Source organism: Zeus faber, assembly GCF_960531495.2.
Source record: "Zeus faber genome assembly, chromosome: 17".
Classification (NCBI taxonomy): Eukaryota; Metazoa; Chordata; class Actinopteri; order Zeiformes; family Zeidae; genus Zeus; species Zeus faber.
In genome coordinates, this window is record NC_137204.1 from 17161171 (window position 1) to 17178321 (window position 17151).

Below are 17151 nucleotides of genomic sequence, written 5' to 3' on the forward strand. Positions count from 1 at the left end.
CCTTCCAAAGTGTCCCGCTTATCGTGCGGTGCCCCGGGCGTCGCCGGAGGTTTTTCGGTTTGGAGTTAGGGTCTGTGGATATGAACGGCGTTCGTGGGGAAACTCTCATCAGATAAAAACAAAACAAAAACAAAAAAGGGCCCCAGGTCCGGACCAGCACGATGCCATTAAACAATCCTTGCGCCTGACCTTCAGCGTGGGCTCTGAAAGGCTCTCTGGGAGGCTGACTGTCACAGCCGTAATTGAATCGAGATTCTTGTGCTTCGTAATTCCCAACTGGGCTCCGATGGTGTCTGGAGGGGGGCGCCGAAATCCCAGGAATGAGAATCAGATCCTCTGTTGTGGGCAACGTGGACATGTCTTTGATCCTACGTCCTGGGGAGAATACTGATGAGGATAGTAGTACGCCTGTGTGTGCGCGTGCGTGTGTGCGCGCGTGCGTGTATGTGTGTGAGTACAATGATAAGAGTGAAAACGGTTAAGTAACACCTACAACTGGATTTGAGGGAAGCGAGAGGCTTTCATCGATCACCTCGACAGGCAACGAGTCAGGCCCGTGGGCTGGGTGAAGACTCCAGCAGGCTTCTAGGCCCTGTTCAACACCGTTGTTTGGGCCTTTGCAGCAGTAGAATTTTTTTTTTTTTTTTTTTTTTGTTTACTCGTCTTCGGGTTTAGAATTCGGGAGTCCCGCAACGGCCGCTCGCAAAATCTCCTTTCGAACAGATACGGGAAGCGCAAACGGCTCGAGCAACCGGCACGTGACTTATTTTCCACTTTGCATCACAATAACAAGTGGAACTACAATCGTTGGTTGTGTGAGGTTGACTGTGGAATAAAGAGTGCGTGTAATCAGCAGGTCTGTGACCCAATCACAACAGAAACTACACGCTGTGAGCTTCACAAAGCTGAATTCTATTGCAAGCCTGCTATTTGGAAAAACCGCCTGATTCCAAGGCCAGTGCACAAAGACACACAACCTGGTAAGGAACACAAAAACCCGGACCCCTGACTGAGCAGTGACCAAAAAGTAAAAGGGCCACATCCTATTTCCTATATCCGGACAGGATTTCATTTAGAGAAGGCCCAAGGCCGAAAATGTCTGTCACCAACTGTTAAACGTGGTGGGGGATGTCTAATTGTGTGGCCAACCGTCTTGCGGGAGTCATCGGGTCGTACGATTTCTCAGCATAGTTGTACAACAGCCAAGGTCTATGAGACATTCTACAAGACCAGGTGCAGCCTCTGCTGCAAACGCCGTTCCCTCACGATGATCCCGTTCACATCGCTAACAACAATTCAAGAGCGGCTTCCTGAGCACCAGGATGCAGTCAAATGCCTCCCATGCCAGACCGGTCACCTGATCTGGACATCCATTTAAAGGCAACCTTTGTGCGGCGTTCTGGAGTGGGGGTAGGATAACAAGATTTGGGCATGAAAGCAACGGGTTTGGGACGCATTTTAAGAATGTTTTGTTCACATGGGACCATTTTCTGATATCGGGAAAGGGAAATCAGAAGCTATCACCCCTCTCATCCCCGCCAAGACATAACTATTAAAGACCCTCTCCAGTCATATTTTGCTGTGAACAAACGCTATATGTTGAACATCATCTAAAGGTTCACTCTGCACCCAAAATGTACTGGTGACTGCTGCTGGATGGGAAGGTTTCAGTGAAAATGACTCGTTGTGGAAGTAGCTGAAAGCGTTGACTGGACACTGCTGTAGCGACGGCTGATCCACCGTCTCCATCTAGTGTCGCCCTCTCCACATCGCAGCTTCTCTGAGCTCTGCCGTTGATGTATGTCCACCATCATCCCGCTGCACAACCAGGAAGTGGTAAACCACACGCACACAGGCACACACACACACACAAACCAGGAAATTAAGAAACAATCCTCTGCATTTAACCCATCCTGGCCTGTCCTTCCTCCGGGGGCCACAGCCAGGAGCAGTGGGCAGCGTACGTGGACGCGCCTGGGGACCTGGTGATGAGTGTCCATCGCTGGTCAGACGATGATGGGTGCATGTTTTTGGTGGAGGTCCTTACTGACGTTAGGTGGAGGAAACCCCACGTGAGCACGGGGAGAACAGGCAAACTCCACACAGAAAGGCTCCTATTTGGGGGATAACCCGCCCGGAGCACGGTGCCAACAGAGCCCCAGGCGGGAATCGAACCCAGGACCTTCTTGCTGTGAGGCAAGGTATGGTATGGGCTACGTGCTGTAGCCCCACCAGGCAGACATTACAAATGACATGGAGCATTTTGTAGGGGATTAGCGTCCATCTTTATGAACCAGGACATAATGACATAGTTCCACAGTGAAACACAGACAGGTCGGCCGAGCAGTTCAATTAAATCTGACAGCAAGCTTTTTCGAAACGAAAATGAACCTAATCAATATGAATTTCCGAATAATGACCTGTGTTTCTTTTTCAGTGGCGTTTAAGACGAGATAACAGCTCATGCTCGGGGAGAATGCAGGTGATACAGCGGAAAAACGGTGCAAGTCAAGACAAACAGGAAAAATGGGGAAAAAAAATAAATATATATATATATATATATATATATATATATAAGAATACATATAATAATGTACATAAAACAAAATGGCTACGCAGTCCTAATAGTACCAGCAACACTAAGGATAACAGTTCTAACGGTAACAATGGTAACAGGTCGTAGATCTGTCACAATAACCACCGACCTGTAGCATGCGGTGTGATTGGGCCGGCCCCGGTTCCAGTTCAGCCAATCACAGGGCTCCCCCGGCTCCGTCCGCCACGTCACTGACACGGCTCAACGCGCAGGAGGAACAGTGGTGAAAAGTTCGACTCATTTTGAGACGCAATTGTTGACGAGCCACTCGGTCCAATCGATTCGATCCTTCGTTCGTTTTCAATATGAATGACTCCAAACGCCTCGGGTTTTTTTTAATTTGTTTGTTTGTTTGTTTGTTTTTGTTTTTTTACCTTGGACTGTAATTTATTTCCTCCTCGGTTTTTATTTTTAATGTTCGCGTTCGTGAGTCGAAGATCCACTCCGCTCGTTCGCCGGGAACGAATCGTCCCGCCAGTCCTGCGTCACAAAGCAGGAATTCCGCATACGCTGCCTCCGCCGCCGCTGCGCTCCGTTGACAGGGCAACAGCGGCGATGCCCGTCCCCAGTGCGGATCAGACGCCCTCGGGTCCGCCCGCCAGCTGTTAGCAACCCCGGGGTCAAACGGCGCAGCTGGACACCGACGCGGGGCCGACCTGAACGACCGAGCCCGATGCCCTGTCGGAGCGCAGCCTGCCGGGGACTCGAACCAGCTCGACCGGATCCGACGGGAAATAGACACGTTTTAGCGGCGGGGAAGAAAAAGCAAAAGTTTGGAAAGTTGAAGCGATGGCTCTGATCGGGATGGCGAATCTGGACGATTTGTCGCACGGCCTGGCCAGCCTGCCCATGTTTCCTTACTTTGACGTGGCGCACTACGTGGTGTCGGTCATGGCGCTGAGGGAGCAGCCAGGTAAGCGCTCACCTGCGCGGAACGCCCGGTTCGAAGCCCCGTGGGTCGACGCGGACCAACGACACAGTAAAGCGGGACGTTCACACGCGCGTTCTGTTCGACTCTATTCGACCCTGTTCTATTCCCTCTTCGTCTCTCCTCTCCTCTTCAATAATTCCACGTTCAGATAAATGCACCTTAGAATACAACGCGTCTTATAAAACAACTGTTTTAACCTTTTTTTTTTTTTTAACGAGTAGTTAACTATTTGAGAAAAAGTTAATAGTGAACTATAAAAACCAACAGTGAACTATCTAAAAATTAAATAGCATGTTTTTCTTTCTCAATATTTCACTATTTTATCAACTGTTTTAATAATAACATGGTTTGTGCTGTTGTTCCGTTGGGTTTTTAAATTATTGAACTCTTACATAGAGTCCACCAGCTTTTTAAGATAGAAACTCTTTATCTTCCACGACATGTTTACAAACTAGATAATGTTTAGTTTGTTGAACAAACTAGTTAATGTTTAGTTTGTTGAACAAACTAGTTAATGTTTAGTTTGTCGAACAAAGGAAAGACCTCTGTCACCGCTTAGAAAGTGCCGCGACAATATAACCGACATGTTCTACTATTGTTAAAGTGAGGAAACAACCATAAACAATAACACAAAGGAAAACAATACAGACATAGTCATAATTTCACTGTGTTGACTCCATGGCCTTATGTGGGAGTTGAGGCTGTGGGCCAGGTCTGTTATTAGCTAAGAAGGACAGGTGCCTTTTTACTGTTGTGAATGTCGACCTTACACACACACAGACAGACAGACAGACAGACAGACAGACACATACGGTCATAGTACATATGCAGTGAAATGTCATGACACCCAGTGATTACTCACAATAAGCTCTTAAAATACTAAAATGTATGAACTTGAACACACACACACACGCAGAAGTACACTCACGCATAAACACACACGCTGTCCATTGTAGTCTGTATAAAGCTCAGTAGTCTATTTTAAATCGTGCCATGCGACTTTCCCTCCTCACGCCCTGCAGGACGGCAGTGTCTCAGGGGCCATTGAGCTTCAGCGTTTCTGCAACAGGTCAACGTACGCGCTCTTGAGGTGGACTTCGTCTAGAGCCTGTCTCGAGATTACAAAAAAGGGAGCCTTTTTACGAAAAGACAATATGATTATCCACGAATACATAGATATCGGCATAGCTCAAATAATATGAATACAATTCTTTGTCTTCAAGCTGTGACGACGACGGCTGCAGATCACCATGCTCCATGTTCCAACTTTTCCCGGAAAGGAAAGGAATGTTGAAGGCAGTTTTTTTTCTTTTTTCTTTTTTTTTTTTTTAAATGTCCTTTATGTATATATATATGTGGCCTCCAGTCACTTCGTCCGTTCACATGGTGTCATTTGGATTTGGGAAAAAAAAAAAAAAAAAAAGCTGTGTCTCGCTTGTAAAAGTTTGAGCTTTGGGACATTTTGACACCCAACAGGTTTCCATTTTATTTTTTATTAATGGCGTCGCGGACGTTGTTTTCTCCAACGTCCTCCCTTGTCATTGAGCGTTAACTACGGCGTCGCCGTCTCTTACGTGTGGAGTTATTTTGAGCGCACCACAAGACTTAACAGAAAATGGCAGGGACCGGGACGCGGCAGGACATAGTTTAAAAGTCACTCAGCGAGACTCGTGTCCAAACTAAAAATAACCAAAGAGATAAACAATCCCGTCCTTTATCAAGCGGAGCCCCTGCCCACGGCATCACGGCGAGCGGGAGAGGGGGCCGCGATTTCATGGAGGAGGAGGAGTGCTTAGAGAGACGGAGTGGAGATGAATAATGTCAAAGACCCGGAGTCATGACACAAACAGACACAAACAGGGGGATGGAGCGAGTATAAATAAAAACCTGGCTGAGCATAGGCAGAGTACAGGCTCGAATACGGAGCGGAGGGAGATACATGACAGATCCATCGTGTCCAAGACAAGATGCCGGTGTGTTTCCTCTTTTCTTTTGCAATAAATACGGGAAGGGACATGGGATTGGAAAAAGGACGTTGACCAGAGGAGGAAACTATAATGTAACATCCTTTTTTTCTTTTTATCTTTGTGTATATAGTAAGATTCTGGCCTCGAGCTTAACTTAAGACCCAGCGCTGCTGTTGAAGTAATCAAGGAAATTTTATATTTACCAATCAAACATAGACAGCCAGACAGGCCTGATCTGATATCCAGGGTCAGCAACAGCATGAAGTAATGGAATAAAATATAGAAAAAAAGCAAATGGCTTATTTATAAGACGAGTTTTTGTGTGTGTGTGTGTGCGTGTGCGTGTGCGTGCGCGCGTGTGTGTGTGTGCGCGCGTGTGTGTGTTTGCGCGGGATGGTAATACCACCAGTACTGCAGTCAAGAGTGTGAGAGGCCTTGTGATTTTTGTTCCCTTTCCCTGAGATTTGAATTGTAAATGTCTGTTCTCAAAATGCAAATACAGGACGCCTCTTGCCACGCCTCGAGAATCTCGATGTGGTTAGAGAACCTCCGGCGCTACTGTTTGTTTGCCTTTCGGCGTTTGCATATTTTCGCTCCGCAATTAAAGCAAATTTGCTGACGGATCGCACTTGAGATAATACCAGGTCAAGGGAAGTACCACTGGGAGTGTTTTACGACTAGTTCTTGGCAACTTCGCTCTCGGCGCAAAATGTTGGAAGGGAATCGCCAGGAGCTCCTCAGAACTTTGGGAAAAATCAATAAAACATGTGTTTGTAAGCCGCGTCACCCAGTCGTACAGCTTGGAAGCACACACAACCGGTGTTGCTCAGACGGTGAGGCTCGGTGCAGCTGAAGCCGTTTGCTTTGCTTTGGTCCGGAGAGCCGGGACAGGGCAGCTCTCTGTTTAACGTTTAGGCCAGGGCTGTTTACGTCTACGTGTTTGAGTTTACGGAGGCCGTCGGGCGTCGTGCGAAAGGCTACCCGGTCCGCTCGTGCAACATTTTCAGGCAGCGCAAATTCAAGATTCAAGAGGTTTATTCGTCACATACATATACATACGTTCATACATATATGTAGTGAAATGTCTCTGCAACGCACCCGGAGATTATGCACAATAGTTACTAAACTGAACAGAATAGCTAAACCTAATTCCTACCTAGCAACTAACTGAAACTAACTGATTGCTAAAACGTAATGCAGTTAGTGAATAGAATAATATCAATTAAATTAAGTTAAAATAAAATAAAACTCTTAAAGATAGTACAAAGTGGGGTTACAAAATAGAAGGGAATAGAGTTGTGTATATGGCTATTTGTGTATACAGATATGTGCAGTAAAGTGCATGTGAATAAAGTGAGTATGGTTAAATCTGTGATATTATATTACATTATATTATAATATATTATATCTTATTGTCTGTGTGAACTATTATGAATAATTGCACATTCTTGACTTCAATGTCAGATGTTTTTGCAGTTATTTTACTTTATTCACACACCCCTGTTAAAAAGACTTGTGTAGTATATTGTATAGTATAGTATATTAACATTTAATTGGACCTTCTCGCTGTTCATATCTTTTATTTTTACTTTATAAGTTAAACGGTGCCCCGCCCGGATGTCTATTAGTAGAAAAGCTGCATTATGTCATATCCTGCTTTACTGTAAACAAAACACACAAGTCACATTTGGTGTGTGTGTGTGTGTGTGTGTGTGTGTGTGTGTGTGTGTGTGTGTGTGTGTGTGTGTGTGTGTGTGTGTGTGTGTGTGTGTGTGTGTGTGTGTGTGTGTGTGTGTGTGTGTGTGTGTGTGTGTGTGTGTGTGTGCGCGCGCGTGCGCTTTTAAAAGTCATTACCATCTCAGACGTTTGGAATAAAAGCTGGTGTTGTATAAGAATATATGGAGCAGGCCAGTCCTAGATCCTGGCTGGCTTTGCTCTCGGTAGTGTGATACTAGTCCATAGAGGTCTACGAATCGTTTCGTCTCCCCGTCTCTCTTTCTCTCCCTGTCTCTCTCTCCAGGACTCTATAATCCGCCTTTAAATCCACACAGATTACCACAGACTGGCTCTGCACATTCTTACCTACTTTACATTAGCGTCAATAGCTTGGGTTGTGTGTGTGTGTGTATGTATGTATGTATGTATGTATGTATGTATGTATGTGTGTATGTGTGTGTGTGTGTGAAGGGAAATTATATTTTGAGTATCAACATTACTTAACTGAAATTGTAACCGATGTAGTTTCAATTTGTACAAGAAAACAGGGTGTGGCAGTTTCGCCTACCGCGCACCACCCAGGCGGCGTGTTCAGGCACCTACAGCACAGAGATGCCAGAGACAGGGCTGTAGACTAATTTTATTGAAGAGAGAGGGCTAGGTGGAATAAGCACATAGGCACATGCCATGACACCGGCTCATCCTGAGTGTGTGTGTGTGTGGGGATGAGGGTTTTACCTGCAGATATGCAGCCACACTGATCCCGATCACCGAGATCCAGGTCGGGTGTGGCTGTTCAAATCGCACCATCCCCACACCACACTAGGGTAACTCTGAAAGTACGGTAAACACTGCTTAGACCTGTATATTGCACTATACACTGAACCCAAATTGTAGGCTAATATAGTTAATGTTTAGACAACGTAGTTGATAGGCGGAGGCCTGTTTCAGACATTTACAGAACTAGTGTCAAACTCCAGCATCTTCTTATCTTATTTGGGATAGTTCATGAACGTGCACGATATGGCATATTAACACACCCCAGGCGTGTACAGGAGTCGTATCTACCTCGGCCATGACAATATGATAACAGGCCCAGTGGGCGTTGTGCTGGTGGTGTTTTGGTATTTACACAAGAGCATAAGAGTGTCAGGGGTGTTGAAACTGTGGGGTCACTACTTTGCTCATATTTTAATTCATTTTCATAATAATAAATATTATTCGGGGTCCAGCCCCCCGGGTCCTAATGTTATTTTTCAGATCATTTTCCTCTGAATTTTTCGGGCTAAAACTATCTGGAAACAGGACAACGGCAGAAGCGACGCACACGGTTTACGTCTCGTTGGAACCGGATGCCCAAACCTCTGGTGATTTAAGTTTCATCCAAATCGATTTCGCATACGGAGCAGAAAATGAGTGAAAACCCCGCTAAGTCTGACCCAAATTAGCGGGACGGTCGTTGAAAACTAATGGAACAAGATGAGTTTTACAGTAAGACGCTTTGTGATGTCCTCATATGATGTACTATGAATGTGCAGGTTCTGATGTAGCCTGCGTGCTGCGGCGTAGACTCTGTTGCTCTGTAGTGGTTAGAGATTACGAACTATGTGTTGACGTATATATTTATGTACTTCCTGACCTGGTAGGTGTCTGTGGATCTATTTTATCTCTTTGGTCCTCCTTACTTTGCTGGATTCATGGAAAAACACAAAAACACATGAATCCATAGAAACTCGTGACCACGTCGAGTGGAGTCCACTGAGTGATGCGTTCATGTACTAGGACGGTGTCAGAAAAATAGCCACAGAAATACCACAACGTTTTTTCGTACTTCAATGAAACGTAACCTATCGAAAATGGAATCCAAGGAAAGAAGTCACATAAAAATCCGTAAATTTCGATTACCTTCGTAGAACCTCCATAAATACGTCCCTTCAAACATGTGACACAAACAGCCAATCGTACAGCAGGAGCGCCGGTGCTTCCTCAGCCTCGGCAGCACCCAGAAGGGATGAGGACCCCCCCCGGAGCTGACGCAGCGGGTCTTCCTTAAACGCCAATTTGAACTGGGTCTCGCACTCCTCCCAAACAGAGCCCGGAGCGGCCCCCATCCCTGCAAAAGGGGAGCGAGTAAAGAAAGAATCCACGGGTAGGAGAGAGTCCCTCGTTCTGCTCCACACGTAATATGCATATATGATCGCAGAGCGCAGATTCACGAACCTCGGAACCTCTGCACCCTTTAATAAGTACCTAACATGACTCAACGGGACCCCGAAGCCATATTTATTATTATTATTTTATTATTATTATTATTATTATTATTTTTTTTTTTTTCACGAGTTGTGCACCTTTCTGCCCCCGTAAGCCTGTGTTAATAGACAATAAGAGCCACAAATAAATGTGGCTGCTCCACCTGGTTTACTACAAACTACATCAGTTTGCATAATGGCTACAGTATATGATTCATTTTTCCTTTTGCTTTTAAGGGGCTGAGCGGCAACAAAAAAACATTTGAACACCACTTACCTGAGTGGGCTGTAAAATTTTGGCCACAAATTGAAATTGTAAATATGACAGCTTCCCCTGGGTTGGGCCACCATTACCAGTTCAGTGTTGGGGATCTTTCAACAAAGCATTCCGACGCTGATGACGACGACATAGTCTTTCTCCCCTCTTGCCCAGGCGCTCTGGAGGTGTCCAGGCGGAGTCCCTTCGCCTGCTGGTTCAGCTCCATGCTCTTCTGCTTCGGCGGGGCGGTGCTTTCCGGGATGATGATGGCCGAGCCCCCCGTGGCACCGCTGTCCAACAGCACCAATGTTTTACTGGCGTCACTCATCTGGTGAGTGGCGGAGACCGGGGTGTGAGGAGGAGGGAAAGAGTTGTTACTGTTACTCCTGACGTCAGTTTGTTCGTAGAGAGGGAGTTGACGCACCCACCCAGCTCAGTAGAAGAGTAGACGAGGGGCTCTTGGCTGTTTGCCCTTTGGATTGAGAGACTCTCTCTGAGTGCCCTCTACTGGCGACAAGGCTGGTTGCTGCGTTTCACTCCCAACACTCACTGCCCTCCACTGGCCACACAAGGTGGAGGAGAGAAAGAGATCAACACAAAGGAATCAATCAACGGGAAATGAATCCATTAATCAATCAGAAAGAAAGAGATAGTTTATGTAGAGGTTTACTCGTTTACTTTCAGGTTATTTCATATACTGTGTATTGCCAATTCTTTCTAGTTTAAACCTTTTTTTGTTTATTTATTTATTTATTTATATTTGTATCTTTTGTATAGGGCCAAATTCTATTTTTTTCTATTTAAAATGATCTTACTTTACTGTGAACACCTACTGTATTTTCTCAGATTTGTGCTGCTCTGATACTGCTATATTTTTCCTAATTTAATATCATATCATATCATATAATATAATATCATATCATATCATATGATATAATGGGATATAATGTAATTTAATATAATATAATACAAATTATATTATAAAGAAATGAATAAATAACCTTTATTAAATAGGTAATTTTGTAATTTGAGAAAAAACTGGATTCCTTGCTTCATTGCTTTACTTTGTGTGTACAAAATGTATATGTGTCTAGATGCTCATGTGCACATATTGATATCATATAGCACACGCTGCTGTGTTTGTGCAGGTACCTGGTGTTCTACTGTCCCCGGGACCTGGTGTACAGCTGCACCGCCCTGCTGCCCTTCAGGCTCATCCTCTCAGGGATGAAGGAGGTGACCAGGACCTGGAAGGTGCTGGGAGGCGTCATCCAGGCCCACGGGAGGTACAAGGACAGTCTGCTGGTGATGATTGCCATCGGATGGGCTAAAGGTTTGTTTCTGAATGCGTGCGCCGCACTTAAATGCTGTGAAGCATTTCCGTGTTTTTTTTTGGGGGGGAAAAACACCAAACAACCAAACAACCAACATCTTACAAGGCGCTCATTCTCTCTCCACGTGTCTCCCCTGTGCAAGGTGCTGGAGGCGGACTGATCAGCAACTTTGAGCAGCTGGTGCGAGGCGTCTGGAAGCCAGAGTCCAACGAGCTCCTCAAAATGTCTTAGTAAGTCTTCAGTGTTTCTCATATTGTCTAAATAATAAATGCACTCTGAGCTATTTTGTTTACACTGACGCAACTATGAGCGTGCACGAGCGTGCATGCGACGTCTCCTGTTTTGAAAGACGAGGGTGTCAGATAAACGCTACCCCGATGAGGGCACGCAGGCTGCAGTGCATCAGTGAGCCGGCCCGATAAAGGCTTTTAATCATTTTCTGCCATGAAAAAGTGGTAATTAGTGTGAGACGTTCCTATCGTTACATTTTGTACACTTTGCCGTTGCCCTGTTGTCAAAGAGCAGCTTTCCGATACGCTCTATTGGAGTTTTTTGACCTTTTTTCTTTTCAAATGTTATTTATCATCTGTTATTGAGTTCACTGAATGGGATTTCTTTCAAACACGCCAGTCATTTCTGCAGCCATGGTTTCTCTCTCACAGTTTCTCTGCCTACTTGGCTGACCTTTTCATTTCGCTTGTGTTTTTTTTTTTTTTGTGTCTATTTTATTTTTTATTTTTTTCCCCTAGCCCCACCAAGATCACCCTCATAGGGGCGGTGTTGTTTTCACTACAGCAGACAAACTACCTACCTCTCCAAAAGCACCACTTAATGCTGATTTACACAGTCTTCACTGTTGTCAACAAGGTCAGTAAATACATTAATTATCAAGTAGGCATTATATGAGTCCGCTCCGGAAAACTATACCACTGCTAACTTGATACAGGGTTCTTACAGGGTCCTCGAGGTGCTTGAAGTGTTTGAATTTCTGAATCTCGTAAATTTAAGTACTGGATGCCTTGAACATAGCTCCTTTTGTTCCGAAGTGCTTGAAAAGTCCTGGAGAAAAAAACGCGATCATTGAAAACCTGTGATATTTCACTTTTTTTTTTAAATCACCTTTATGACATAGATGATTCCAGGGAAATGTACATTTAGTCCAGCATGATTGGAAATAATAACAGATATATGGATGTACAGATATGATAGATGTACTGATATAAATAATAGACAATAAGACATTATATTATGTTATTTTTTAATGAATAGAGATCTCATTGATAATGAGTTACATTTGTTTTGCGTGAAGTCCTTGAAAATGAAAAATGTGTGCTTAAAAAAGTACTTGAAAGTCCTTGAATTGATAATTTTGTAATGGCAGAATGTTAATATAGCTGTAATAGGCACAGTCCCTGCACGTGACTGCTGTTCTTGTTGATTCAAGACATGTTAAGGCCTCTTGGTTAAGACGGAATGGTGGAACTGAGCGGCAGGTGCTTAAAGAATGTTAAATATCTAACCAGGATTTCATCAGCGAGCAGCGACAGAAGGAAAAAAAAGACATAAAAATCAAGGATAATTGTCTCACATTTCCCGTGTTTTAAGCCGAAACCGGCGGACGTGGAGCGGGCTCCGCCTCCCGCCGCCGGACGGCGCCGCTCGCGCCCCGTCTTCTAAATGACCTTTCTTCCCCCGCCGTTTGAAAAGTTTGGGGTTTTTTTCCGCGCCGGTGACTCACATTAGCCGGGTATTACCAGGACGGCTCCGGTTTTTGCATCATTTTCGTCGGCTTGCATCAGCCCCCGCCCTCTCTGGGAAAGCGCGCTCTTGACGGAGACACGGATAATTCTGCCGCGTCTTCCCCTCCGCCCTCTCAGCCGGTAGTCCCCACCCGACACCCGCGAACTCTGATCCGTCCGATTAATGACGGGACGTTTCATCAGGTTCGGGACTCGTGGCCGCGCTGTCGTTTGTTATTTTGCGGCGGACGTCCTCCCATTTTGAAATGTCTCACACGGTGTGGAAGAGGCTACGTACCTTCTGGAGGCGTTGTCTGCCAACACGTTCCACTCCGACCAACATGTCAGTCTGGCTCCCTCCACGTCGCTCATCCTCCCTGGTTTCTCTCCCCCCCCACCTCCCCTCCCCTCCCCAGTCGAGGATCATCCTGACGGGCTCGTCCGCGTCCCCGTTCGCCCTGGTTGAGTCGGTGATCCACAGGACCCTTTTCGCCGGCTCGTCCTCTTACTCGGCGCTGACTTCCGAGTCCAAGGCCGCCGCCATCGACAAGGGCGGCGCCACGTCCGGTGGGAACGGAACGATCCCGCCCTCCCCCGCCAAGGGAAAGGCCAAAGGTCAAGCCGAGGCGAAGATCAGTAAGAAGACCAACTAGGCGGCCTGGCCTCCGCGGTGCCTTCCCACGACTCAGCAGCCGATTGTGATTCCTCGTGCCACGCATGCCACTGAAAAAGGTACTCTCTTTTTTTTCTTTTTTTTTTTCCCCCCTCTCTTTTGGTCTGTATTTTACAGGATTCTTACTGGGTCCTTGGGGTGCTTGAAGTAATTGAATGTCGTCCTCAGAAGCTTTAGTACTGGAATACCTTGAAAATAGCCCCCTTTTGCCCCCTGAAATGCTGGAAAAGTCCTTGAAAAAAACAAAACACGGTCATTGAAAACCGTGATACTTCCCGCTCGTTTTCTTATTCAACTCGTAAAGTAATAAAACAATTCCAGAATCACTTTTATGACAAAGAATATGCCAGGGAAATGTACATTTAATACAGCATGGTTGGAAATAGACACTTATAATACGAGGTGACAATGACATGAATAGTATATATAGATGTAATGTATATATCAAATATATACTTATATAAATAATAGACAATGAGATTAGATTATAATTTTTATTAATAATCATCACATGGAAAAATGCATTAAATCTGTTTTGCTTGAAGCCCTTGAGAAAGAAAAAAATTGTGTCTGAAAAGTACTTGAAAGTCCTTGAATTCGATTTGGTAATGCCTGAGTAAACCCCGATTTTAAGTCTGTAATCCTGACCTCGCTACACAATAGGATTAATATTTTCTTATTCCAAAAGTCTGAAAAGGTCTGCAATGCAGTTTAAAATGGTGTTCTGAAAAGGTCCAATAAAAACCAAAACAATGTGAGTTAATCCCAATTGACCTCACATCTTATTCTGGGATAATCACCCCGTTCCCCCGTCCAAGTGCTGTGATATTCCCTCTCTTCTTGTGATGAAACATGCTGTGACCAGGCTGGTTGAGAACTTAAAATGGATCTACGTAGCTGAATTTTTATATAATACACTATATATTTCTATTGACTTTTTTCCTTTTTGGAGCTGTACATTAATTTATCATTGTTTTGAATCTCTGGGTTACGTGGACACAACAGTGTAATAATAATAATACAGAGCAATGAACGTTTGTCAGGTCTGTACTTTTATGTATATGTGCTGATTCATGTTCATTTACATATTATTTCATACTTGTTATAATTAGACAAATTCTTATAAGATAAAAAGAGATATTATTATATGACGACTCAGATGTTTTATTGTATTTATAAGCAACCACTTGCACTTCTGAATGTAAAGATTTTAAAAGAGAATGCTATTTTTATTCTGTTTATTCTGGTGAATTCAGTCAAAAGCTTTAATATAAAGACATTTGTATGCACTATAACTGTGTGTTGTTGTGATTCTTATTCTCCTATGTGAATAGAGGGACAATTACGGTTCTTTATGAAAAGAAATAATTACGCTCGTTTAAAAAAACAAACAAAAAGAAAAAAAACATTGAAATTCAGGTAAATCTGCAGCTTCTGCCGTCGCTCTTGGACCTTTCTCCAAATTCTCTGATCTCGAAATGGGCGGTGTGAAAGTAAGGGGGAACCATTCGATCTTTCAGAAGTAGCCCCTCCTCCCCCTTATAAGCCGAAACATTGCATCAGTGTAACATCATCACCTGACTGATACCTAACCCTTGTTAAAAAAAAAAAAAAAAAAGAGGCTGCAGAGAGAAAAACCCCGAATTCCACCCAAATCACATCCATGTAACTTTAGACGGGGAGGAAACCCCCGTGAATACAAATGAAGAACAGAGGGAGAGAAGAAAAGGTTCACAGATGATCAGGAGACCTGTTTGAAGTGTTATACCTCACCCCAGTATATCATTTAGATGGATAGATGGATAGACAGATAGATACGTAGATAGATAGATGGATAGACAGATAGATACGCTGTAGATGGATAGATGGATAGATGGATAGTTAGATACACTGTAGACAGATTGATGGATGGATAGATAGATACACCATAGACAGAAAGATGGATGGATGGATGGATGGATGGATGGATGGATGGATAGATTTATAAATAGATAGTTAGGTAGGTAGATAGATGGATGGATTGATGGTTGGATAGATAGATACACTCTAGACAGATAGGTAGGTAGATGGATGGATACATAGGTAGGTAGGTATGTAGATAGATAGATAGATAGATAGATAGATACACTGTAGATGGATGGATGGATGGATGGATAGATACACTGCCAGGGCTATGGAAAATAAACGTGGAATTTCCAAATGTTATACAATATAAACCTGAGAAATGAACTGTTATACAATAAGAAAAACAAAACATGGCAGGATAATGAAAAATGAACCTGAACATTTAAGCCGCATAAACCTGAGGAATTTAGGCAGTAAAACAGAATAATGAAATACCCAAACGATAAAATGTAAAATGAACAAAAACAAATAGATAAAATGAACAGTGCACAGCAGACACACCTCCAGGTCTACTCGCCACACCCGACGTGTGTGTGATATCAGAATGACTTCCCACACAATTCCACTAATGAGCTCCAGAGACCCCGGCCCCCTGACCCCAGGCCCCCCTATACCTTACCTTTCACCGACCCTCATCCCTTTAACGCCCTGCTGTGAGGCCATGTAAAGGCACACACACACACACACACACACACACACACACACGCACAGACACATGACCACACACACAGACGCGTGTGTGCGCACATACCTGCATGCACGCACGCACACACAGGCATGCACACAAGCAGACACACACACACACACACACACACACACACACACACACACACACACACACACACACACACACACACACACACACACACACACACAAGGGCACATTGCCATGCACAGGCCTTGAACCTCACAGTGAAGTCTGTGCAGATCAGGTGACAAAGGACAAGGAAGGCTATGTAGAGGAACTGCTAACACGCACGCACGCACGCACGCACGCACGCACGCACACACACTCATATCCATAAATTAATTGGATACAGCAGTTTGGCTGATGACATTTAAACCATATTTACATTGACAGCACTTTGGTTCTGGAGCCTGCTCGTTGCTCTATTTATTTCTGTACATTTCTACATATATATGTTTATGTATCGATGGCATGTCTTTGAACGAAAAGGTTAGACACACTTGATTATTATTCCAAACAAACACAAACACATAGGCACACACACACACACACACACACACACACACATCAAATCCCCCCCAAAAAAACAATTATAAATCCTGTAGTTAATGGCCTTTTATTTGAATCCCCAGTTAACCTGTGAACTGGTTCTGAGGGAGCAGCAGAAAGGTGCAGCTGCAGCTGAACACCACTTGGTGGCGTGAAGAGGTGTCACCTCTCAGGCTGAGAACTGCCAGGCTGACCAGCAGCTGCAGACAAGTGGGGACAGGAGGGGACCCCTCCAATGGTAGCAGCCTAGTGTGTGTGTGTGTGTGTGTGTGTGTGTGTGTGTGTGTGTGTGTGTGTGTGTGTGTGTGTGTGTGTGTGTGTGTGTGTGTGTGTGTGTGTGTGTGTGTGTGTGTGTGTGTGTGTGTGTGTGTGTGTGTGTGTGTGTGAGAGTGACAAACCAAGTGGCAACAAAGGCTTTAGTCCATCAAAAAGGCACAAAGAGCTCCGGGGTCTACACACACACACACACACGCATGTGCGCGCACACACACACACACCTAATCATTGCTATCAGTCAGACCAAGGAGCTTTGTTTTTTCCACTGT

General features: G+C 44.6%; 1 protein-coding gene across 2 annotated transcripts; it reads left to right on the forward strand.

The window, feature by feature from the left end:
• The first annotated feature begins 3175 nt into the window (after positions 1 to 3175).
• Positions 3176 to 14753, forward strand: tmem38b (transmembrane protein 38B). 2 transcript variants are annotated; one of them, XM_080017479.1, is made up of 6 exons: positions 3176 to 3509; positions 9893 to 10049; positions 10867 to 11051; positions 11195 to 11282; positions 11802 to 11919; positions 13208 to 14753. In XM_080017479.1, exons 1-6 carry the CDS (start codon positions 3386 to 3388, stop codon positions 13442 to 13444), a joined length of 909 nt encoding a protein of 302 aa, XP_079873605.1. In that variant the 5' UTR covers positions 3176 to 3385; the 3' UTR covers positions 13445 to 14753. The 2 variants fall into 2 exon arrangements, with proteins under 2 accessions (XP_079873605.1, XP_079873606.1); XM_080017480.1 differs by lacking the exon at positions 3176 to 3509 and adding an exon at positions 4906 to 5500.
• Positions 14754 to 17151: the final 2398 nt, after the last annotated feature.